Source organism: Penicillium daleae (genome assembly GCF_028827525.1).
Source record: "Penicillium daleae strain IBT 16125 chromosome Unknown utg000008l_segment0_segment0, whole genome shotgun sequence".
Classification (NCBI taxonomy): domain Eukaryota; kingdom Fungi; phylum Ascomycota; class Eurotiomycetes; order Eurotiales; family Aspergillaceae; genus Penicillium; species Penicillium daleae.
Genome location: NW_026623156.1, coordinates 2,775,357 through 2,798,142, shown reverse-complemented (window position 1 = coordinate 2,798,142; position 22,786 = coordinate 2,775,357). Strand labels below are relative to the sequence as shown.

Genomic DNA, 22,786 nt, shown 5'->3' with positions numbered 1-22,786 from the left:
GCGCGAACCTAACATCGTCTTTTCTTGTTTACTCAGGTCGACTTGGCTGAAACCTGTTGTTGATTAGACAGGCCTCCGGCATTAAGGAGTTGCGCTGCAGGGCCAAGCAACTAAATCATAGTGTCATTTTCTGCTGGACTGGCCAACTACTGGGGGCTAATGCTGGGCCGCAACGTGTTCCGTTATGTCCTGATGTTCCTCCCACCCCCTACTACAGTGCGGAGTACTTTAACTATGGATCCCCGCAAATAACGACTTCCCCTGATTGACTTGACTTGACTTCCCTTGGCGGGTTCTCTGCCGGACAATGGTCGCGTGGCTCCGGATGATTTTACCTCGGGGACTAAGTAAAGGACCCACGAGGGTTTAGACATGTGACACCAGATTGGTCTGGTGGATACCGCATGCTACTGTGAAATTAGAAAAAAAAGAAATAATATTGTAAAATTAAAAGGTAATTGCACATCTCAGTCGTAGATCCCGGTCTTTTAGCCATAGGCGCCACCAAATCAATTAACAATAATCCTGCTAACTGGAGCGTGGCTTGAGTCCTTGACAATGCTGGACTAGGATATGCTTGCGAAGTCTCCGCGGCCCAAGCGCTACCGTTTTCTGGTACAGCCAGAAAAATAGGTCCGTTCATAGGAGGTTAACTACTCCGTATTATAACTCCCCAAGTTAGTTAGTCCTTTGGAAGTCATGTATCGCTGACTAATGGCCACTAACGTACTAGGTGTACAGAGTATGTTCAAGGGTATTACAGGGTTATCACCATCATCTCTACTCCGTACAGGAGAGCTATCTTTTCTCCCGTGATTACCGGCCCGAGTCTCGACTCAAGGGCATCATTTGCTGCTACGACCGCCTTTCTAGGCATTGGGAGCGTCCATGGTTGACTATTCTGGGTGTTTTCTTGACTAACAGCCTCGGTACAGCATAGCGGCAGTCTCAAAATACATACTGTACGGAGTACTGTACAGTAGTCCCTCTCGTAGTCCCCTCGATGGCGCTGGCCCAAGCTCCTCTCCGCAGATGCAAAATTTTTGTGGTCTTTCAAGATTCATACATGATATATTGAGTCATAACATCGTCAACAGCCTCATCGATAGCCAAAGCACAAAAGCTGCAATGCCCAGGCAAACTCCATACTCCCATACTTGCCCGATTTTCGGTGAAGCCAGTACATCTTCTCATGGAGTACATTCCATGAAGTATGCCATAAGATATACCCCCAAACTGAAGTTCAATCATTGCTTTCGAGCAGCCTGAAGCTCCTCAAGCACCATCCCAACACCCTCGACGACAGTCCCCCACTCGATCTCGTGCACACGCTTCTCAAAGACCTCCAGATCCTCGTCCTGCCCCTTCACGAATGGAATCTCCCGTACGAGAATAGGCTTGCCCATATCCACCTCCGAGATCACATCGTGAATCATCACGCCAGTCTTATCAATCTTGCCCTCCATCCACGCAGCATGAGCACGCTCAATCGCATTCTGCACAGAAAGTATATCAGTAACACTATCCACTGTCCATAATATAGCTGCAAATCCCTGGAGAAGATACAAAAGCAGAGAAAATATATATTCATACTCACCACACCATTAAACGCCCCCGGCAACGCAGGATGCAGATTAATAATCCGCACATTCGCCTTCTCCAACGGCAACAAGAACTGTGGCGATAGGATATGCATGAATCCTAAACAAACCACCAACTCAGGCTGATCAGCCAGAATCAGCCGCGCCAGCTCGGCATCGTATTCCTCGCGCGCGGCCTGCACGCCCTCCGGTGTTGCCGGGTGCGCCTTCTTGTACTTGACGAGATTGTGGTATTCGGTTGGGATGGAGGCTTTGCGGGCGCGTTCGAGGCCGTAGGCGTCTTTGCGGTTGGAGAGGACGCGGATTAGTTGGGCGTTTAGGGCGCCGGCTTGGACTTTGTCGATGACGGCTTGGAGGTTGGTGCCGCTTCCGGAGATGAGGATTGTTGTGCGGATCGGGGATGCCATCTTGAGGGGAGATGAAGTATGTGATGTGGTTATTTTGTTGCGAGGATGGTGGGGAGAGCGTCGTTGCGGGGAGGTTCGAGCTCGGAAAATTGCTGTGGTTTCACAATTGGTCGAGGTCTGCGGGCCAAAGGCGGACTTCTGGTCTTGAAGTGGCCAATTGAGATGTTAGGTAAAGTCTGAACTGTACAAGAATACCTGTACAAGTTCCGAATGTAGAAGCGACCTTGGTGATGGCCAGCTTTCATCCCGCACTGGGAAAATTTCCCATCACGTGAGCGGGGCATCGCCGACTCCGGAGATACAGATCATGAACTTGATAGTTGTAGGTTGCGATTGATGAGATCAGAGTACACTAGGTGGATCACAGCATATGATCTAGAATGAGAATGGTATTGACTGGCCAAGGATTGTCCCTGGCCAAAAAAAAGAAAATTACAAAGTAGGATGAAATTCCCAATGAGTAGTTCATCACAAACCGTCAAACCAACGACCACAAAACACAGTAATCACAGAGGAATGAAACGAGACACCTCACCAAAGCAGGCGGTAGCTTTCCAAAGAATGGCTGAGCCTCTAGACTTCGATTTGATGACTAACAGAAGAAAGCAAACTGTATACGAAAGCGCCCGAAAGCAACGCAACAAATAGAAAATTGCCGTGGGGATATCCAAGGAAGAAATTTCATAAAGGCTCTAAGCAGACGCTGGAATGCTAATGTTCAATGAGTAGAGTTATAAAGGGCCCAACGGCCATAGGTGAGTTTGTTCAGGATGTGGAGTTGGATGCACATATGTGCCGCCACCAAGGTGAAGATTATATGGCAGTGCCCTCAGGGGCTGGAGCAGGAGCAGGTTCAGCTGCTGCTGGACCCTCGTCGTTCGACGTCTCTTTAACACCCTGGCCTCGGCAAAGAGGGCACGAGTTTCGGCCCGTGGTCAACCACTGTGAATATCCAAATTAGCAAAGGTGGTTGACATGAAATAAGTTAATAAGCAACGTACCTGGTCAATACAATCCCTATGGAACACATGCTTGCATTTAGCCAACTCCCGGACCTCTTCAGCCACTTCATAGTCGCTCAAGCAGATAAGACAACGTTCGCCGTCCTGGATCTGGATGGCGCCAGCGCCATGAACGGATTCCGCAACCAACGACCCTGAATACTCAACGAGACGGAAGAGACCACCTGCAGAGTTGATGTCGTCTTGAGAGGCCACGGGCGGCTTGGCAGGGCCTAGGAGTGACGATAGCAAGATCATATCCTCGTAAGTAGGGTTATCAGTGAAGAGACTTGGAGTCGTCAGGGCCGGGTGGTTTTCCGACAAGTTGGTGCCAACGACGTAGATGAGCCAGCTTCGGCCACCACTTGGAGGAGGTTGATCAGGTTCAACCACTCCATTTCGCCGAACAGATCCCGAGCCAAGTGCGCGGTGGCGAGCAAACTCCGAATCGCTTCTTCGTCGCTGCCTGGCAGCACCAGGTGGAGCAGACTCTTCTGAGGGCTCAACAGTGGGTTGCAAGGGCTGGTTCTCATGAAGATGGGGCAAATGGTTTGGTGACAGAGTCGAGGCTGAGGACGGCCTGCGACTTGGGGTCGAGGTTCCCGAGGATACAGCTGACATACCCGGCTCAGCTGGAGTTGATGGTGGCGGGTGCGGTCCAGGTGGACTGTCGGACTGGGTTGTCGTAGAAAGCGGATATAACGGAGAGAGAGGGCGAGGTCCGGCATCTGACATCCTCCGCGGGATGTTTTGGCCAGGCTGGCGAAGGAATTCTCGAGGAAGACCGCCGGGCCTAGCTTGACGAGCCGCTTGCAACCTAGATCGCGCATCCGCCCGCGATGAGAGATCGCCAGCGCCTTCAGGGGGTCGGGGAATAGCGTTAGGTGGCAAAAACGGCAGCCCGAGCAAGGCATCCAGACCGGCGCCACCAGGAGCGGCCGGTCCTTCTTCTCCATTGCCTCCATTGCCTGCAGGAACTGATCGGACACCCACCACGACCAGAGTAACCGTCCGGCCTTCACCTCCTTCCGAGGGCTCATCGATAGACATTCCATCGGGCTGAGGACCTGAATTTTCAGAGCCATTCGGACCTCGTGCCAGTGGACCGGTACCAAGAGGAGAGTCAGAATTTGCAAACCGGAAGACACGCAGGAAATTTACTGGAGCCGCTGGAACTTCGACTCCAGTCTGACTTGGTCCTTCTCCGGCTGGAGATGGCTGCGTTGGGGGGTTCGTGGCATGTTGCAAACTCTGGATAAAATTCTCTAGCGAGCCATCGATCCCGTTATTACCCAAAGCTTGAATATTTGGTAGTGCAGGACCGGTGGTACCAGAAAGCTGGGCTGCGATTGCAGCAGCAGCGAGTTGTAGAACTCGAGAAAGAGGGGTTTGCTCTTCTCGCCGCATGGCCCTCGCCGCTCGTGCACGAAGAAGACTTGGAAGTGCACGGGATCCCATCAAACCGGTGTTTGGCTGATGAGCCGAAAGTGGTCGGTCCAGCTGGACACCAGGTTCGACCGAATCCAACTCAGGTAAAGGCTCTCCAAAGTCCAGGCGAGTGTCCATAGCACTTGGAAGACCATCACTGAATGATGAGCTTCTCGATAGATGTGCAGGGCTCTCGTGGGGGGAGGAGATATCTGGTACAGGCTGTCCAAACATATGAGAGATGGGAGTTGATAACGAATGGCGCACGCGCTGGAGACGGGCCCGCCGCCAGGAAGCCCGGTTGGACTCTGGCAGCCGATCCACAGAGGAATCGAGAAGCGAAGAACTTGTGGCTCCATCCGACGTTGCCGACGTGTCAGTACGCTGGGGTACGAAATAAGGGCCACGCGTGTTGCGACGGCGGATGACCCCTCTCGATCCCAGAGCACTGAAAGGGCTAAATCGCCCGCTACTGTGAGCACTTTCCGATCGCGGCGGCGTTCTTGAGACCAGTCCATGCCTGTGAGCATGGCCTTCAGCTGGCGTCTCCTCTTGGCTGCTGAGAAGGCCACGAATGACTGAATTGGGCAGGATTCTGGACCCTAGCCGTGACATCGTGGACTGTCTCCTTGCCGCCATCCGTGCAATCGCCGCCGACCGGTATTCCCGCGCAGTGGGTTCATGTTCGGAGCCCTCTTCTTCAATACTTCTCATCTGTTGTGAGAACCCACCGGGGTATCGCGTGGGCTGCTGCCAGGATTCTGGCAGCTCATGCAGCTGGCCTGTTGACGAATCCTGGCCGTTCTGTAAATTTGACTCGATCCCAGATGAGGATGTCGCCTCGCCACCTTGCTCGGTAGTCTGCCTATTGTTCATATCTTCATTCCTCAAACCAGAGTTGTGGTCTATCGAGAACGGCGCGTAGTCCGAATGGCCAGTATCAAGGGGAGCTCGTGGCGTAGAGGCCGACTGTCCCATAGTAGCAAGTTGCGACAGTGAGGACTAGGTAAAGAAAACTTTATGGGCCGCCTACTGCCATAAGAATTTCCAAATCGCTCGCTAATAGCGACCGTAACAACCCTTGATTGAAAGATTGCTCTTGCCGACCCAGTTGCAGTGAATGCGAGATACCCAGTCTCTTTCCTCAGTCAGACACGCCACCACGTTGTTACCAGCTAGTCGGTGGCGTCACCTCGAGTATTGTAGCGTGCACCGTCTGGTCGAGGCTGGGCGGAAGCTGAAGGGTTGTCGAGACAAAGGAAAGCCGACAAATAGGCGAGAAGCGACCTGTGAACAGGCTATGTATGTGAGATAAACCGACTCTCTAACACAGCGTACTGCGACCGACGATCTCAAATGGTTTGACAAGCGTCTGGCACAACCCACACCCAATGAACCGTACTCAATATACCCGCCGAGTGCCTGGAGAGCTGGGGAAATGGTCGGAGGGCTGGATAACGCCCAATAGGACAAGAAAACCGGCGGGGTCGGGGTAGAGAATGAGGGTCGGAGGGGGATGATAAGGAAAATAATCGAGTAGAGAGGGATGTAAGGAGAAGGAAGGCGAAAGGTGGGAGGTACGAGAGGAGGAAGACGTAAGTGAGAGATAGCGAATGGCGATAACGGGGGTTCCGGAGTGTTTGCTTGCTTTGCTTCCCGAGGGCTGATGGAGTAGTCGTCAGCTCAGGCTCAACCTTACCGGAGTACGGAGTATACAGTACTCACAAGAAGTTGGGTTACCTAGAGGGTAAGCTACTCCTACATCGGGTTCTCGATCATTCCTTCAGCCAATTAGTCAGGATTGACCTTGCCCCTGCCCAACCTTGGGACTTGCTCGGCATTCCCCCAAATCCTGTGCTCCAATCTCCAGTCTCCAATCTCCGATCTACCCGATCTCCCAAAACCCTGCTAGGCCAGCCGCGGCTGCTAGATTTTCAAGACCTGCGTGTTTCCAAGTGTTCAACCAGCCCCGCATGCGAGTCGCGTCTTACTGAGTATATGGCGCCTGCCCTGTCGGCTTCCGTCTTTTCTCTGCCTCTGCCCTCCTGGCTGCAGCCGACGAGCACTCGTGTCGCGCAATATGATCGACGAAAACGCAAGAAGAGTGACGACTGGACCGACGAGGAGGGCGATGGCGCATATACAACGGATGCCACGTCAGCCGGAGAGTCTGAGACCGCTGGACCATCGCTGATTTTGACGCCGAATGAATCTCATCAATATCGGATTGCTGGCCTCTCTCTCGACCAGGAACTGCCCGGAGGGCATTTCCCCCACGGGCCAGCAAAGGTCGACTATCCTAGGAAGGACGCAACCCTACTGAGCCATCATCTCCGCGAGCTATCTTCTTTATCCACCCCCGTCTACCCTCCCCAGTCTGCGGCTCACCAAGGCACTATCCGACTCCAGCATTTGTCGGTATTAACCGCCATTCTGCATAAGTGTCTCCTCCAAGGCGACTATATTCGAGCTGGAAGGGCATGGGGTCTTATTTTGCGAGAAGAATTTCGTGGCTTCTCAATGGATGCGCGTAGTGAAGGACGATGGGGGATTGGGGCTGAGATTCTGTTACGTCGCGGCCAACAAGAAGCGTCACAGCAGGCTTCTCGCTCCTTGTCCGACACATCCTCCAGCCAGGATCGGACGGCTTTGCCATTCACCAAGGCGGGCTTTGAAGAAGCCAAGGAATACTACGAAAGGTTGATCTTGAATCATCCATATTCAAAAAGTGCCCCACAAGCGGTATCTGCCTTGAGCTTTTACCCTGCGATGTTCGGACTGTGGATCTACGTCACCCAGGAGGAGAGTCAAGCGGCCAGAAACAATATCACCCTTGATAGCGAGGACTCCTCGGATGAGCTCTCCGGCGACGAAGGCTCTCCAGCCGATGGCGATCGCCGAGGCTCAAAAAAAAGCCGGATTCTCGTTGCTGATATACGACGGCGAGAACTGGAGGAGGCGCAAAAGATTGCGACCCGGATAGACATGCTCCTTGCGACTCCTCCCTATTCTGATTCATCAGAGCTGCTGGAGCTACGAGGCATGGTATCGCTTTGGGTTGGTGATTTGCTCGTTTCTTCTCTAGCCACTTCACCCGGTTCTGTAGACGAGTATGATCCGGATGCGATGCATATGGATGAATCGCCATTCTCCATAGAAGCCAGACATGAGCAGAGGCTCGCTCTGGAGAAAAGGGCAGCGGAGATCAAAAAATCAGAAGCTTTCCTCGAGAAAGCGCAGAAACGTGGGCGAGGCGTTGCATATAATCTAGCGCATCTCCATCTCGACGAAGATTCGACTTTTGAATGAATCACATGCAACGAAGCATCTATGTCTATCTTAATGAAATGTATATCAAGCCTTCACACAACTACATATTCCAATTTCGTTCCAGCTGGAATCGGCTCAACCTGATGAAATCCTCCAGTGATATGAGAAATTGGATCTGGAGGCAAATATGATTTTTTTCAAATAGTATGTAGTTGAAATTCTAAGTCCATCTCTATCTATCTCTATACCATCCAGTCATTTCATCAAGATCCGATCAACTTTGTGTCACAAGAATGGAAGGTGCACGTGACTACGTGGTTCTCTCGCGTCGGGCATCCGACCCAACACAGGAGTCCTCACCACCCCTACAGCCTACTTGCTGAAAGACAAGTCTTGTTCTCAAGTCCATATTATTGGACTAGTCCGCTCGCTCATCATGGGGGTGGGCGATTACGTCCACTCCAGGGAAGCTGGGCAGCCTCGTGCACCGGGCAACCTACCTCCGTCTCAGCGCCAACTACGGGCTGAGCAAGCCAAAGTGGAGGTGCCCAACAACTACTTCAACGAACCCGTTGCAAATGGTCGTGGCATGCCACGAATGTTTCAAGCTTCTCCCGTGCCCTCAGACCAATCTCGTGATCTTCCTGAAAACATACCAACCCCTGCAAATAGAGGGGGTGGCCGACGGGACACGTTTGATACTGATGTCGAGGCAATTGATGATTCTACCATTGCTGGGACCAGCGTGTTCAGTTTTGATGACCGTCAATCCCAGCCACCGTCAACCGTCAATGCCGGTGGCGAGACCACATCGCCTAGGCCTTCCTACCTGCCCCGGCCCACACGCCGTTCTGGGAGGTCATCCTTCTACGGCGGCCTTGGAGAGAAGGCATTGAAAAAGGCCGGATTTGATACCTCTGATGATGGTGAGGACACAGCGAGTCAACTGACTTCGTCTACCGGGGGAGATGACGAGATGACAGACGTGACTCAAGAGCCAACCAAGCCAGCAGCGCCCGAAGAACCGATGACCTCTAATGAACCCAGAGAATCAAGCGGCTGGTACTTACCCCATAAGAATCGATCCGGGGAAGAGCCTCTGAGCAAGCGCTTGGAGACTTTCTGGTCAGCGAGCAAAAGGGCATCGCAGTCCATTGATCAAGCTCACGCAGAAGCTCGTCCATCGGCTACTATGGATACCGTTCCTGATGCTCAACCACGCAAATTGGGCCACATGCTTCCACCCCCTGGGGCCAGAAAGATCACTCTCCCACACAGCATATCAGGGACCCCGCGAACACGCTTCAGTCCCCCCAAACCATCTCTCCTCGAGCAACTCGAGATATCACCAACTCGACGTAGCTCCGAACGACATGGTTCCGAGCCACCGCTTCAAGGTGGACGGATGCTCGGCATGACATTTCATTCAGCAGAGCACACCGACGACGAGAGTCACCACGAAAATGGAATTGACGAGACAATTCGTATAAGCAGCAGACGGCACAGCGGACACTCCGCCCATCCTTTTGACATAACCAATATGTCCGATCTGGACCACGAGTATGACGAAATAACCCACGACCCATTCCTCACCCACCAGTCCTCTACCAGACGTGGTCGTCGAAACACCGTCATCAAGACAAAGAAACATCAACTGGAAGCGGACTACCCACCACAAATGCTCTACCAAAAATCATTCACCGACCTCCAGGCTGAACCCTTCGACAAAGCACCTACACCTATACCCTCCCCTCCAGCAAAGTCGCCTTCCCTGCCCCCAAACACAGGTCCTATATCGAATAATCATTCACCAGATGATACGGTATTCCAACTCCTCAAACTCCCAGACCAGGATCGACAGGCGTACCTCTCTCGCATGTCCGTCGAGGAATGGGAAGACTGTGGCGATCAGCTGATCGACCGGTTCAGCCATCTTCTTACGGAGATGAAAAAGCTGCGTCGTGCGCGTCGTCGTACAGCAGCAGTCTTTGAAGCCGAAGTCAAACGCCGTCATGAACTTGTTGAGGCGCAGGACTCGGAACTGTCGACCAAGCTGAATGAGATGAGGACTGGAGGTGCTGAGGTCTTGAGGGGTCGAAACACCTGAACCGATGATTATCTGATGCCCGAGACGGCTCCACGGCCTTGACGGGTTCTCTCTTATTTAATATGCATAATCTCTGTATGATATCCCTGATCGTTGCGTCGTTACGCCTGAGAGTTTTAAGAGATTTGCTTCATGCCATATTACCCTAGTTGTATCCTCCTTTACACTTTCTGTCTCCACACTTCTGTGCTGAAGGATGGGCGTGAAAGCCATTTTCATGTCAGGGAAAGAACTTCTTTTCTCTTATGATGTATGATATGTACAACCCCGCAGCTTAGAACGCATGTCGAAGCCAAACTATACTACTCATGACTACTACCCAATAAAATCCAAACCGTACAATGCCGCTCAACGCGAAGAATAGCTCGCAATGCCAAAAAAAAAATCAGACACTCTGCCCGCCAATACTCAGCGAGACCCTTCGTTCACCCTTGCAAGAGCGGTGGCTAGTCTCTTATAATCTTCGAGCAGGACAGCCACATCACCGAGACGAAGGTCCCGCACGTCTTGTACGTCGAGGAACCGTTGGATCGGGGGGTCAATTCTCACGGTGGACGTGGCAAATGGACTCGCAGTGGTATCCGCCGAGGCGGGTGATATCTTTAAACGGTCCAGTGCTGCTGGAGAAATTGCGCGAGGACCAGGGGTTTCAGGCGCATTTCGGCCGAAATTTTTAATCATTCCCGGAATATGGTTGAGAGGGTTGAGCGTGTTGCCGAAGTTTCGCATGGATTCTAGAGGATTGGGGGTTGTGGCTGCGGCTGGTGATTGGGTGTATTCGTCACGTAGAGAACCGGCGATGGACTTTTTGCTGCTTGTTTGGGTTCTTGCACTATCTGTACTGCGGTCACGAGGGGTTCTTCCTCCGCTGGTGAGGCCCGTGGTTCTTGATGTATTGCGTGCGGCGTCCTCTTTGGACAGGGCGTTGAGAGACTCGATTTCTTCGGGTGTGAGGTTTTGTTTATTGGCTGGGGGATTGGCGACTAGTCGGCGAGCTTCGGCCAGTGTCTTTGGCAGAACGGACTCGGTTCCGTCTGCATTAGGTCCCGAAATAGTCTGCAACTCTTTCAGGCGACCGAAAAGGAAATTGAAGCTGTTGTCTAGAGTTGCCCCGATGTTCTTCAGACTTTGGTCTGCGGTACTGCGGACAGCATCATTCGCAGCCTCAAGCACCTTGGCAGGAGGTTGGAAAAGGTTGCTCAAGCGTCGTTGCTGTGGTGCTGGGGACGGGCGAGGGCGAGGCAAGGTAGAAGAGGCCGGCTCTTTAGATTCAGGCTTCGCGATCTCCGACAATGCAGATACCGTCGTCACCGAGGAGGTTGTCATTTCAGGTTTCGGTCGGAAAGGATCGACTCGTTCTGATGATGGTGTTGGACCCTCACTGGGCGTTTTGAGCGGTCCTTCTTGTAGTTCGTCTGCACGTAGGCTAGACAGTTCGACATTTTCCAGGAAACTGATGGCGGCTTCTAGGTTGGTCAAGCAGTATGCGGTCTCGCCATCAATTTTGTTGGATGATCTGAATCGTTGCATAAACAGCAAATTGCTAACGATATTGATTCCTTCAGGTGGACATGTGATAAGACAGTAGATCAGTGTCGGAAGAATCTCGTCCGCGGAGGAAGAGGACGGAAGTAGCTTTGTCAGAGCATCGACGATGGCTTTATGAGCAGCGGCTAGCTGCTGAAGTTTGCCCAGCGGATACCTCTGGTCATTCATCTTGGCGAGATACTCCCGGGCCTGAGCCAGGCAATCGTTGGCTTCCTGCTGCTTCTCATCGGCGATCGAAGACACATCAATATCAATACCCAAGTCTTTCAGATCGATGCCCACAAGCAACAAGGCCGCCGTTTTGGAACGCAGTTTCTCATCTCGAACATCATCCAAAGTGCTCCTGTGCCTCCAAATCTTGCCGTATACCAATTCACATACTCGCCGCTCAGCAGCCTCTTCCATTGCAGCCCGTTTATATTCAAGAGCCTTGCGAGCTTTCCGTCTCTCAGCAACTTCTTCCGCAGTCAACATTTGCCGAGCGCCATTCCCTTGTCTAAAATCATCCTGGGAACGTTTGCTGGCCAGTACCGAAAGCGCACTACCTCTAGATTTGATCTGCGGTTGTGGTGGTGGGTCACGGTTGATGCGGGATGCAAGTGCGGATATATGGGTAGCGATATGAGACTCGGCGCGGCTGTAGAAGACTTGGAACATGGAGGAGATTTTATCGATCGTGGGAGGCGAGTTGTGCACCTTGGCACCCAAAGAGTTGATAAACCTAGTAGATGTGGTTAGTATTAAGCGCGACACACCCACACTTCGATCGACCTACCGATCCGTTAAGCTGATGAGCTCGATAGGCAGCTCCTCGGAGGGATCCTGCACACTACGTGAAAGGACGAAACCCTCGTCGCCTTGTGTATCTTCCCCATTCCTGGAATCTGCAGAGCCTCGCTTTTCAAATACATCCGGGCCGGCTTCTTGTTTCTCGCTGTCTGGCGTCAATAATGACGATGCCTGATTAGTGGCATGTGTCTGATCGGCCATCGGCTTGTCCGACACAGAAGGCTGAGCGTCCGAACTCCCCATCCTGGTGAACGAGCGGGTCGATCGTAGGTGAGGTTGACCAGGGCTGTCATCGGCGGGGCCGGGCATCTTTGGTCTAGGGGCGACCTGGCCCTACAGAGCACTAGACGTAAGTGCTTACTCCGCCAGGTCCAGCTGATAGGCTCACGCAGATCAATGTCCGAGCTCACCAATTTCGGAATCAGATAGGTTCTGCTCGGAGACGGATATAACAAGACAATGCGAGAAGCCAATTAAGATGAATAGACGTCAATCAGAAGAAAAAATGTATTGGGACGCTCGTCAGTGACTTCCGGCGAGACCGCGCCAGAGAGATGGCGCGTCAGGGGGCCATATCACGTGCGGCTCAACTCCGAATGTCACCCGATAAGCGGCGATAAGCGCTGACTGTAGGTCTTCCACTCAATCTGGGGCTACTATGAATCCTGATCAACATCGGATCATAAGTCATTGATATTTATATTCAATCTAACAAATATTGATATACAGTAATGGGTTAGTGGAAGAATCATCTACAGACGGGCAGATGGCGCAACATTGGCCTCAGTGGCAGCCTCGATGCGGGCACCAAGGTCCTTGTTAACACGGCGGAACATGCCGTAAGTGGCCTTGCGGACGCGCTCATGAGCACCGCATAGATGGCCAGAGATGTTCTTCACAAAGTTCTCCTGCTGACCCGGCTGGCGACCAAGCACCTGCCAGAGACCATTGGCCTGCACAAAGTCCTCATCAGTGACAGGGATCTGCTCCGCAAGGACGGCGCCAGTCCACTTCTCGTGCTCCTGGCTAGCCTTCACAGGCTTGTAGGCCAGGGGACGGAAGGTAGAAGGGTAGTTGGGGTTGGCGCCGTAGTTACCGTGCACATTCATGGCGCCGTCGCGGTGCCACGGGCTGAATGAGCGCAGCGGGCAGTTGACGGGGATCTGCTCGTAGTTTCCGCCGAGACGGTGGCGGTGGGTATCGGGGTAGGAGAACAGACGGGACTGCAGGACGGGGTCGGCCGAGGGCTCGGCACCGGGGACCATGTGGGAGGGCGAGAAGGCTGCCTGCTCGATCTCGGCGAAGTAGTTCTCCGGGTTCTTGTTCAGTGTGAAGCGACCAAAGCGGCGCAGGGGAACCTCGCTCTGCGGCCACACCTTGGTCAAGTCGAACACGCTCCAGCGGAACTTCTCCGCCTGCTCTGGGGACAGGACTTGCACGTAGCAGGTCCACGAGGGGTTCTCGCCGCGAGCAATGGCGTCGAACAGATCCTGAGTGTGCCAGTCAGGGTTCTCGGCAGACAGCTTGGTCGCTTCTTCGTTGGTGAAGGTCTTGTTGCCCTGATCAGTCTTGCAGTGAATCTGCACATAGTTGAAAGTGCCATCGGGCTTGATCCACTTATAGGTGTGACCGGAGTAGCCGTTCATGTGGCGGTAGGAGTAAGGGGTACCGCGGTCGCTGAACAGGTGCATCACCTGATGGACGGCCTCTTGGTGGGTGGAGAGGTAGTCCCAGAACGCGGTGGCATCTTTCAGGTTGGTTTGCGGGTTACGCTTCTGGGTGTGGATGAAGACGGGGAACTTGGCCGGGTCGCGCAGGAAGAAGACTGGGGTGTTGTTGAACACCCAGTCCCAGTTGCCCTCTTCAGTGTAGAACTTCATGGCGAAGCCACGAGGGTCGCGGGCACTGTCTGGCGAGCCCTTCTCGCCGCCAACGGTAGAGAAGCGGGTCAACATCTTGGTCTTCTTACCCACGCCCTTGAGCATGTCGATGGTGGTCTGGGAGAAGCTATGTTAGCCTGGCTGTTCCGACTGTCCGTGGGGAGATGGATACTAACAATATCGCTGATGTCGTCAGTAACCTCAAACTCGCCATAGGCCCCAGCACCCTTGGCATGAACCACCCGCTCCGGGATGCGCTCGCGGTCAAAGTGCGCCAGCAGATCGATCAGGTGGAAATCTTGCAAGAGAAGAGGGCCGTTAGGGCCAACACGCTGGGCGGCCTGGGGGTCCATGACCTATATGACGACGTATTCGGATTAGATCGAGGAATTGGAAAACAGGGAAGCGATGAACTGTACCGGGCAGCCATTGGAGGCCGTGTAGACCGGAGTCTCGTTGTAGCGATAGGTCTCTGTAGAGAGAAACGTCAGTCTCAGGTCAGTCCCATTGAAGGTTGAAGCGTTGACTTACTGGGCTGATCGTCGTTACCCATGGCGGCGGCGGACTCAAGCACTTGTTAGAGGTAGCGATAGGAAACGAGGAGCGACTGCGGGGGTATAGAGAGTGGTTATATAGCCACTGCAGAGAAAAAGGCGCGGTGGGGGGTTTCCATGGGAAAAACCACGTTTGAAGTCATTGGACCCACACGGGGATAGTTGATATGGAATCATATTTGGCCCTTTGGCTAAGCAAAACAACCAGACGTTGCCTTTCTTTTATCGTAAATGGTGACTATTCTCGTTGAATAGGTCAAGTCTACATGCTATCTCCAAATCATTGAACTTCCCATCCGAATTCCTTGTTGTATGGTTTTATCCCAATAACATTCACGCGGGCCAGGAACGCTCTCCACCCAATCAGGGCCGAGTCAATGTCAGCCCATCGAGGCAACCTGAAGTTCTCCGAGGAACTTAATTATGCAATATTAATCAGTCGACGCAATCTGGACCGTGGGGTCGAACAAAGTATCCAACACTGCCCCAAACCCTGGGATGTCAGAACTTTGGGGGAAATGTTGATCCTTTTGGGTAGGCGAAACCTGAGCTATACCAATGCAGAAGGTAGATCCGAGGAATCAAGATTCCCAGGTGGAGCTGGCTAGGAGCCATGGAATTCCTGATTTAACACTTCTGTTGGAAGTCGAACCCTCCGAATTTTTCAAATTTGTAACCTTGACTATAAAGACTGGTATTTATCCCAGGCCTAATTACGATGGCTAGTTGTGTCCGTATCTCATGTCATTGTCTCCAGTATGGCCCCAAATGCGTGGACCCCACCACAGTTTTTGAGCTGCCCGCGGAAAGCTCCGCTCTCCGGATTCCGGCGATCGGAATTGGCCTTCAGACTTCCGAGGGGAAGGCTACACAGGTATTAGTTTCGACAAGTAGTAATAATGTCAAGGAAGAGCGCTGTAGACTCTAGAAATAGTTAATAATTCATGGTAAATATATTTCTGAGTGTCTCAATGCGATACATAGGTGCCTCGTCGTCAGAGCCCAGCATATCGCTTAACATCCAGCCAGAGTCTCAATGACCACGATACTAATCTACTTTATCCTTTTCCAGCTCCTCTTCTATCTTCCTAGACCTTTCAACGCCACCTGCAAAGCCCCTATTGGCCGACTGTCCGAGGCCTCTAGTTGTAGTGCCGAGTCCCTCAGCAGCGCCAGCTGCAGTTTGGCCTACCCCTTGAGCCGCGCCACCAAGCGTCGCCCCAAGACCACTCACGACATTGCCAAATGTGCGCGTGGACCCTTCGAACGTCTTGCCAACTGTTTCGCCGAGACCGCCGGTGACGCTGGCTATGAGTGTATGACAGTTAGCTCGAATACTCTACTAGATCGGGCCATCGCGCAAATATGTAGAAGCAGGTTCGTCGACAAAGTGAAGCCCCTGGGAAGGCTCGGAGAGAATTGACGGTACGTGTGCTGGGCAGGAAGATGTAGACGCACTTTAAATTAAGACCTTTTCACTTACGATGATTATTATCATTACCGCCGGAAGGCATGTTTGGCAGGGTCTGATAGAAGGACGGGTGGTGCGATGAGAAGAGCGTTTCTTCAAGGTCAACGAAGATATGGTAATGCACATTCATCAAAGCAGGAGAGATATCTCATCTGTCATTCTCACCTTGTTCTTGTCGGCTTCTGGGACATATGATATCATGTCGCCTCTTGGCCACCACTCAACCTCGAGGCAACATTCGTGGATAATTTGCCTCTGTCCGTCAACGGAGTTTTGCTGCATTCCTCAGGTCATCAATGTATTCTATACATTATCTGAGATGGTCCATTTACCCGACATGCATCATGTTGAAGCAGCTAGCGACAAGACATCAATCCTATGCTTCTCTATACTTCTCGGTCAATTATCCTCAACGCGCACATCGTGTCACGGGACTTTATAGCAGGTTGTTAAATACATAACTGTTCATTTAGATACACCAAGCTCTTTGAGTGATTCGGTTAGTCCCGCGCGTATCCATTCATCAACCTCAGCTTCCGTAGCAACTGCGATATATCCCAGCATCCCCATTGCATTGGCAGCTACTGCCTTAGTAACGGCAGCCCGCCGTCTCGGCACGACAGCCATCCACCGCTTGGTCATAATCATGTTATGCGGACACGCGGCCCCAGGCAAGGCAGTATGCGCGTGTTCAGACAAACCTCCCCCTATCTCTGTAGCTTGACCGAGAAGCTTATCATAAATCTCCGCCAGGTACTGCGCCGTCATATCTTGAGAGTCAAATCGATGATGGAACCATTGAAACGGGACTTGAGGCTCGGGTTCCAGTCCGGCGGAATCAAGGAAGGATGCAAATGTGCCTTCAGGTGTCGGGATTAATTGCAAGTGTTTGTGCAACCGACTGCAACCTCCATCTTGGCCGCAATTATAAAAGGCAATATAGTCTGTGCTCATTGTACATAGAAGAGACCAGAGTGATTGGAGATCACTCTTGTCCAGTGATTCGTATTGTCTTCGGTATCCGTCAGAGGTTAAAAGCAAAAAATGAGGGTTAGCCCAGCAGAATTTGTTGGCTATTAGGAGGTGGGCGTTGCCGATTTCACCAATTTCAAATCCTGCGGTACTGATATCGCTTCCATCTCGAGGTTCATCTGCGCTTGACTGTGGCGTTTGGAAGGTCGGTTTCTTTGCCAGAGCGGAAGTTACACAAAATTGGAACTATAGTGCGAATGTTAGAAAATTGCGAGTGTAGAAGTCAGAAGTCGGTTAAAATGCGTACTTTGAGCCCTCCCTCGACGTGCTTGATTATCTTTTGGTTTTGGTCATATAGAGCGAGACCTGACTGTTGGAGCTTGTCGAACTCGGATAGGATGAGCGATTCGTTCATGGCTGAACAAGAATCGATAAACTTAATCTATGTCTCACTGATTGGCCTGATTCTCAAAGATCAATCGCGGTGAATGTTGATCCAGCGTCAAGAAGACACTGACACCGAAGTCGCAAAGCGGTGAGGGATACCTGTTCTGGAAGCAGGGGAAGTCAGGAACCAACCAGTGGGGTCCATCCGTGCAACCTAAAATAGGCACGTGCTTTCCATCAACTGTGAGGTCATACTGGCTTCGTGTCAGATCGAATAGATTGACTTGATTAATTGGTGAGATGGGGATGACAAGAAACCTTTAGAACATCATGCTACAACTGGAAAGACATTATCGCTGAAGATTCACGAGATACTATAATAGTCAAGACGATCTAGAAAGATTCTAGCTCGGCTACCGTAATACCTTCGTTTATCCTAGAGGATAATCGTATTAGGCGTAGAGAACGGTATTATTTATATAGAATTATATACGGAATTAACCGAAGAAATAAGTACCTATATAATTAGGGTTCGGCGGAAACCAAGCTCGATATATATTAGGGGAAGTTCTATAGAAAGGCATATTTGCACTTATGCCATTTTTGAAATATTTATAGGGAACTTAATTTGTATTCTTTTTACTCCTAGTACTACTCGGAAATTACGGACTAAATTAACCTTACCTTTCTGCTAGATTTCCACACAAGTAGCCCTGGAGTAGAGGAAGGCACTACCGTCTCTAGAAACGAATCCTAGGTCTATGTTAATAATTAAGATAGGTATTAGGCCTATCTTAGCGCGAGGAGAAGTCTTTAGGATTACTAACATTTAAGGCCTCCTCGATCGAGAAAGTTTTAGTTACTTTTTAAAACTCCGCGATAGATTTATCCTATTTCTCCCGATCGCACAGTGATACCTCTTTAGAGTAACAGTTCATAGTACCCGGCTATATAATATACAACAAAAGTTTCCTAATAGACCATGTATTACTTCTACGTTGCGCTTTATCGTTTAAAATCAAGGTAGTACTAATATTACCTACACGGTATTAATAGAAATCGTAGATCACTAGCAGTTATATTTCTTACTAATTTTGACAGAGCCTAAAAGATCCAAAAAAACGTTCTTATACAAAGGACCCGTATAGATAAGATTTAAGGCTTTATGGATATATAAGAGTCTCTTTAGCACCTAGAGATTCTTAGTATATAAACCGGTGATGCCTAGAATAAAACTAACCTCTTTATATATAGTAGTAATATAAACCTTCTCAAGCTTTACATTAGAGCGTAGGCGTAGCAACGATATTTCTATTCGTTTATATACCACGTATATAAAATTAGAATCTACGAATATATCCCTTAATTGTACTATATTCGGATAGCTCGTTGATGTCAGGTTTCGAGCTATACTAATCTCCGAAATTCTTTGCTCTTAATAAACAATAATATCGGGAGACACCGTAGGCCCTTACGCAAGATAAGTCGTTCTAGATACGCCTAAAACAGCAAATCTTCGGTATATAGCCTAAGGCGAGCTTGTTTTGTAGAACGTAATTCTTGTCGTTTCCCCCGAGGATTGTCTTCCCCTAAGGATCTCTTTTACGGAGGCTAGAGAGAAAAAGGTCCTCCGGACTCATTCCCTAAAACAGGCATAGGAGATTGCCTTTGATTTTAGTGCGGTAGGTTTAGTGGCAATCTCTCTTCGACAGTCATTTCCTGCTGGGCCACGGTTTGAACGTCACTACTACGTAGAAATACTTTACAGCAGGAATCTCGAAGAAATGGAGACATCTTGGAAGTGTAAGCGAAGAGGGTATAGTAAGCGATTAACAAATAGGATCTAGAAATGTATTAGAAGTAGAATCTTTTTCATTTTCCACGGTGGACGGCACTGAATTTATAAAATGAGCGATAACGGACGGCTGTGAGACTGCTGTAGGTAGGGTTTATAGGCGAGTCGCGGGCCGCACACGCCCAAGGACCCGCCGACTAGTGCCGCCCGCACGTCTAATCAAAGTTCTCTAGTAATTTAGTATAGATGCAATTATTAGAGTATTTGAAGCACACTACATTAGCTGTCCAAGAGGATATCAAGGAAAGAGGATACTAAAAATGCTACTTTAAAAATTATAGAAACTAACAATTGCACAATTGCTAGATTTGAACATCCCTGAATTCTACGTTAGCTTAGAGAGTTTGCGAGTCAGGATTGTCTCTATCTGCTCCCTAAACAGAATCTGCCCGTGTGACTCGGTCGTTCTATGTATTAGAGCAAGCAAGCAAAAATGGGGTATAAAATAGAATTTATTGATTGAAGAAAGTAAACGTGCGCTCGGAGGCAGGTTGGATTGCCCTCCAAACGTGCCGATTACTCGGTGGTTCTAATACCGAGATTGCCATATAACCAATTTTCCATTCGAAACACAAAGATTCAGGGTACCGCAGCCTATCCTCATTAGGGGTTTTATATGTGACCCCTGGTTGTACCATATGAAGTATTAGTTTTCCTACGCCAACGGCCGGACCCTCCTGTTTTCCACGACAACCTTGGATCATGCTTCGGAACATTTCCTGTACAGTATCAGCGTTAATCCGGTGACTAGTTAGCAATGCGCATACCTATTTTGACGAGACCTGATGCGGTCAAGAAGATGTCATTATACAGTGTCCTTATATAGCTAGCTTTCAGCTCATTATGGATACAGGACAGCCGGGAGAGTGTCTGAGGATAGTATATTAGCTGTGTCGCAAAATAGATGAAGGCGACCTACCTCTCGGCAAATTATTGAAACGAATAAATCCTCAATTGTGGTGCAAGCGCATAGTTGTTCCAACGAGATTTTCATCCGATCATACACCAAGAAACATATGCCACTGGAGTAATATATATCTTTGAGCTTCACAATATTAACATGGCTTGTTGGGACGATTCCGCGAAGTGAATTGGTGTCTGAAACCCTCTGATTTTTATAGCGACAATAGTGGCGGTTAGACGCGGATCGACAGCAAGAAATGCGGTTTCTGAGGGCCCCAAGGTAGCAAATCCTATGTAGGAGTTCCAAGGCAACGTTTCTTTGCAGAACCTAGATAGGGTTTTTTCGCTGCGTGGGAAAATAGGACACAGTCCGTTTTTAGGGAAAGCCATCGGATTCGAGAAGATAGGCGAAGCCGCGAAGGCTACGTGGAGGTTTTTGTAGTTTTAATATTAGTAGCTGGATTAATTAATGCTCAGGAAGGAGCACAACGCTGCATTGCATATTGCGCTTGAATTAGACTAGTTTGAAGCTACGTCACACAATCATTTGGGCATGCCCCACTTCTGCGTCGTGGCGTTACGCTAGGACGATCATAAGCGGTTCGCCTATGAAGACTTGTAAATGTCGAATATTATCTTGAAAATAGAACATTGGCGTAACGCCCACGCTGCTAAACATTTCACCAAGGCATAATGTGCCAGAGCGCATTTTGACAACACAAAGTGAAAAGATCAATCTTAATATTATTACATTTGCTTTAGTATAATAACTAGTCCTCAGCCCTACTTTCCCGTTATTGCGTCCCCTGCCGACATTCTTGATTTCCCCGAGCTCCTATTCCCTAAGAGTATCCCATTTACATTCTCCATGCCGCGTCTCTTTTCTAAAGTTGCTCGAAAGATAGGCCTTATCGGAGTCCATATCACAGTGGTACGGCATACTCGCGGAAAGATGCGCGTTATTCATTCAATCTTTCCTTCGGATGACTGGCCAGTGAGTAAACTCAGGTCTGGCCTGTCATAATTCTAAGCTAATTACTTCAAAAGGAATATGTCGTACTCTCCAATGAAGAAGAGCGAGTCAGTTTCCATCTAGAGAAGGATCAAAAGGCTGAGCTAGAGTGACAGTGAGATAGGGAGGATAGAGATGAAGCGTTAGTCTCTAGCTCGAAGAGGATATCTGTGATGCCCTGTGGTTTCAACCCACGCAACTTATTTTTATTGAGTACTGTAACCGTCGCTATACTGAATTGAAGAATATTTTTACGTTTTGTTCTCGAGCACTGATTGACTGCCGCGGTACAGAGCCGCTCGAAATCAGCTTCACCTTTTTTTCCTCTTGCCCTGAAACGAGGAACGAGTGAAGGGGTTACTACCCTGCGCGAGCTGCCTGCAAAGTTTTGGCTTGCGTTCGTACTGCAAAACCATTGCCCATTCTCGCAGCTGATTCGTCAATTTTAACGCCAAGAAGTATTCTGCTTCGCTCGAGTCTATCCTGGCTACGTTGTCTTATTGCTCGTCGACTTCTCCATCCATCTTAGCTCTTAGGGTTCTAGGGCTTCGTTCCGCACTTCTGTCTAAGGTTCCCTTCTATGACTGGCTCGTGCTGACTCGTCTTTGCTAGTATAACTCTCTTCTTGACTTTAAGCTTTCTTAAGGCATTGACATTAACTTCCACGTTTGGTGTTGCTGATTCGCTGGCTTGTGGAATCCGTGGCTTGGCCTTCGCTGGTCTGCGAGGCTTTACGGATTCACTGACATGTGAGAGTACACTGAGTGCTGTCGAAATTGCGGTTGCAGTTACTTAGATTTATAGTTTAACTCGATTATTTGGTCTATTCATGATTCAAATAGATCCAATCGGTTTCAGCTGCTATCTTCCGTAACTTTAAGCACGCTATGACCGTGCAGCCTGAGCTCCTCGTACTCCCGCTATGCCCGATATCTTCGACTCTTACCTCATGAAGAAAAATTTACCCTACTTAGCTCTTTCGCGAGATTTTAGTTCTATGTTTCATTCTACGTAGTTCTAATATATGTCCCACTCTTCAATCTATTTTGACTTTACGGATATGTTTTTGTATCTACATACGTACGCCACACTTTGCTACGCAACTTAGTATGTTTATAATTAGCTGATCCTAGCGGACATGCGTGTGTACCTGCGTTAGACTATATTATCACTCAGCTCCACTTCACTTTCGCACCGATTTCTGTATGATTCCTCACTGGTGCACGTTTGGCACATACGACCATAGGGTGTGGAGAACAGGGCTTCCCGTCCACTCAGCCGTGCTTAAGCCACGCGCCATTTGCTCACCCTAGCAAATAAGGTAGTTTAGCTCGATAGAGGCATGCGTCATCGCCGCTTTACGTCGCGCGACTAGGGATAAGAAGGGTGAGTGCGCAATAAACTATGTGAGTAGCCGAGTGATAGCAGGTGATCATCACCCTCCGTCGCGCGACAACTATCACTCTTGTTATGTCAGAAATCGGACTCTAGCGAAGCTATCCAACCAACATCACCACTCACGGCTATGGGCGTCGGAATTACATATTCCGGTGGCGGAGGGTGCATAGTACTGTGAAGCACTATGTGCGCTTCCACGATGC

General features: G+C 50.0%; 8 protein-coding genes across 8 annotated transcripts; 2 read left to right on the top strand and 6 right to left on the bottom strand.

The window, feature by feature from the left end:
* Positions 1-1,247: 1,247 nt before the first annotated feature.
* Positions 1,248-2,008, bottom strand: N7458_009543 (phosphoribosylglycinamide formyltransferase; the record flags this gene model as incomplete). Its single annotated transcript, XM_056912925.1, has 2 exons — positions 1,248-1,496; positions 1,598-2,008. The coding sequence occupies 2 exons, from the start codon at positions 2,006-2,008 to the stop codon at positions 1,248-1,250; spliced, it is 660 nt and encodes a 219-aa protein (XP_056761774.1).
* Positions 2,009-2,821: 813 nt separating this feature from the next.
* N7458_009542 (RING-H2 finger protein) lies at positions 2,822-5,415 on the bottom strand (the record flags this gene model as incomplete). Its single annotated transcript, XM_056912924.1, has 2 exons — positions 2,822-2,950; positions 3,010-5,415. The coding sequence occupies 2 exons, from the start codon at positions 5,413-5,415 to the stop codon at positions 2,822-2,824; spliced, it is 2,535 nt and encodes an 844-aa protein (XP_056761773.1).
* A 1,020-nt stretch (positions 5,416-6,435) lies between these two features.
* Positions 6,436-7,746, top strand: N7458_009541 (uncharacterized protein; the record flags this gene model as incomplete). The annotated part of the gene is made up of 1 exon (XM_056912923.1): positions 6,436-7,746. One exon carries the CDS (start codon positions 6,436-6,438, stop codon positions 7,744-7,746), a length of 1,311 nt encoding a protein of 436 aa, XP_056761772.1.
* Positions 7,747-8,143: 397 nt separating this feature from the next.
* Positions 8,144-9,814, top strand: N7458_009540 (uncharacterized protein; the record flags this gene model as incomplete). Its single annotated transcript, XM_056912922.1, has 1 exon — positions 8,144-9,814. The coding sequence occupies one exon, from the start codon at positions 8,144-8,146 to the stop codon at positions 9,812-9,814; it is 1,671 nt and encodes a 556-aa protein (XP_056761771.1).
* Positions 9,815-10,222: 408 nt separating this feature from the next.
* N7458_009539 (VPS9 domain-containing protein) lies at positions 10,223-12,460 on the bottom strand (the record flags this gene model as incomplete). The annotated part of the gene is made up of 2 exons (XM_056912921.1): positions 10,223-12,083; positions 12,138-12,460. 2 exons carry the CDS (start codon positions 12,458-12,460, stop codon positions 10,223-10,225), a joined length of 2,184 nt encoding a protein of 727 aa, XP_056761770.1.
* Positions 12,461-12,903: 443 nt separating this feature from the next.
* fgaCat (catalase easC) lies at positions 12,904-14,584 on the bottom strand (the record flags this gene model as incomplete). Its single annotated transcript, XM_056912920.1, has 4 exons — positions 12,904-14,148; positions 14,208-14,387; positions 14,451-14,503; positions 14,563-14,584. 4 exons carry the CDS (start codon positions 14,582-14,584, stop codon positions 12,904-12,906), a joined length of 1,500 nt encoding a protein of 499 aa, XP_056761769.1.
* A 1,049-nt stretch (positions 14,585-15,633) lies between these two features.
* On the bottom strand, positions 15,634-16,099 carry N7458_009537 (uncharacterized protein; the record flags this gene model as incomplete). Its single annotated transcript, XM_056912919.1, has 2 exons — positions 15,634-15,893; positions 16,069-16,099. The coding sequence occupies 2 exons, from the start codon at positions 16,097-16,099 to the stop codon at positions 15,634-15,636; spliced, it is 291 nt and encodes a 96-aa protein (XP_056761768.1).
* Positions 16,100-16,521: 422 nt separating this feature from the next.
* Positions 16,522-17,443, bottom strand: N7458_009536 (uncharacterized protein; the record flags this gene model as incomplete). Its single annotated transcript, XM_056912918.1, has 2 exons — positions 16,522-17,274; positions 17,336-17,443. 2 exons carry the CDS (start codon positions 17,441-17,443, stop codon positions 16,522-16,524), a joined length of 861 nt encoding a protein of 286 aa, XP_056761767.1.
* Positions 17,444-22,786: the final 5,343 nt, after the last annotated feature.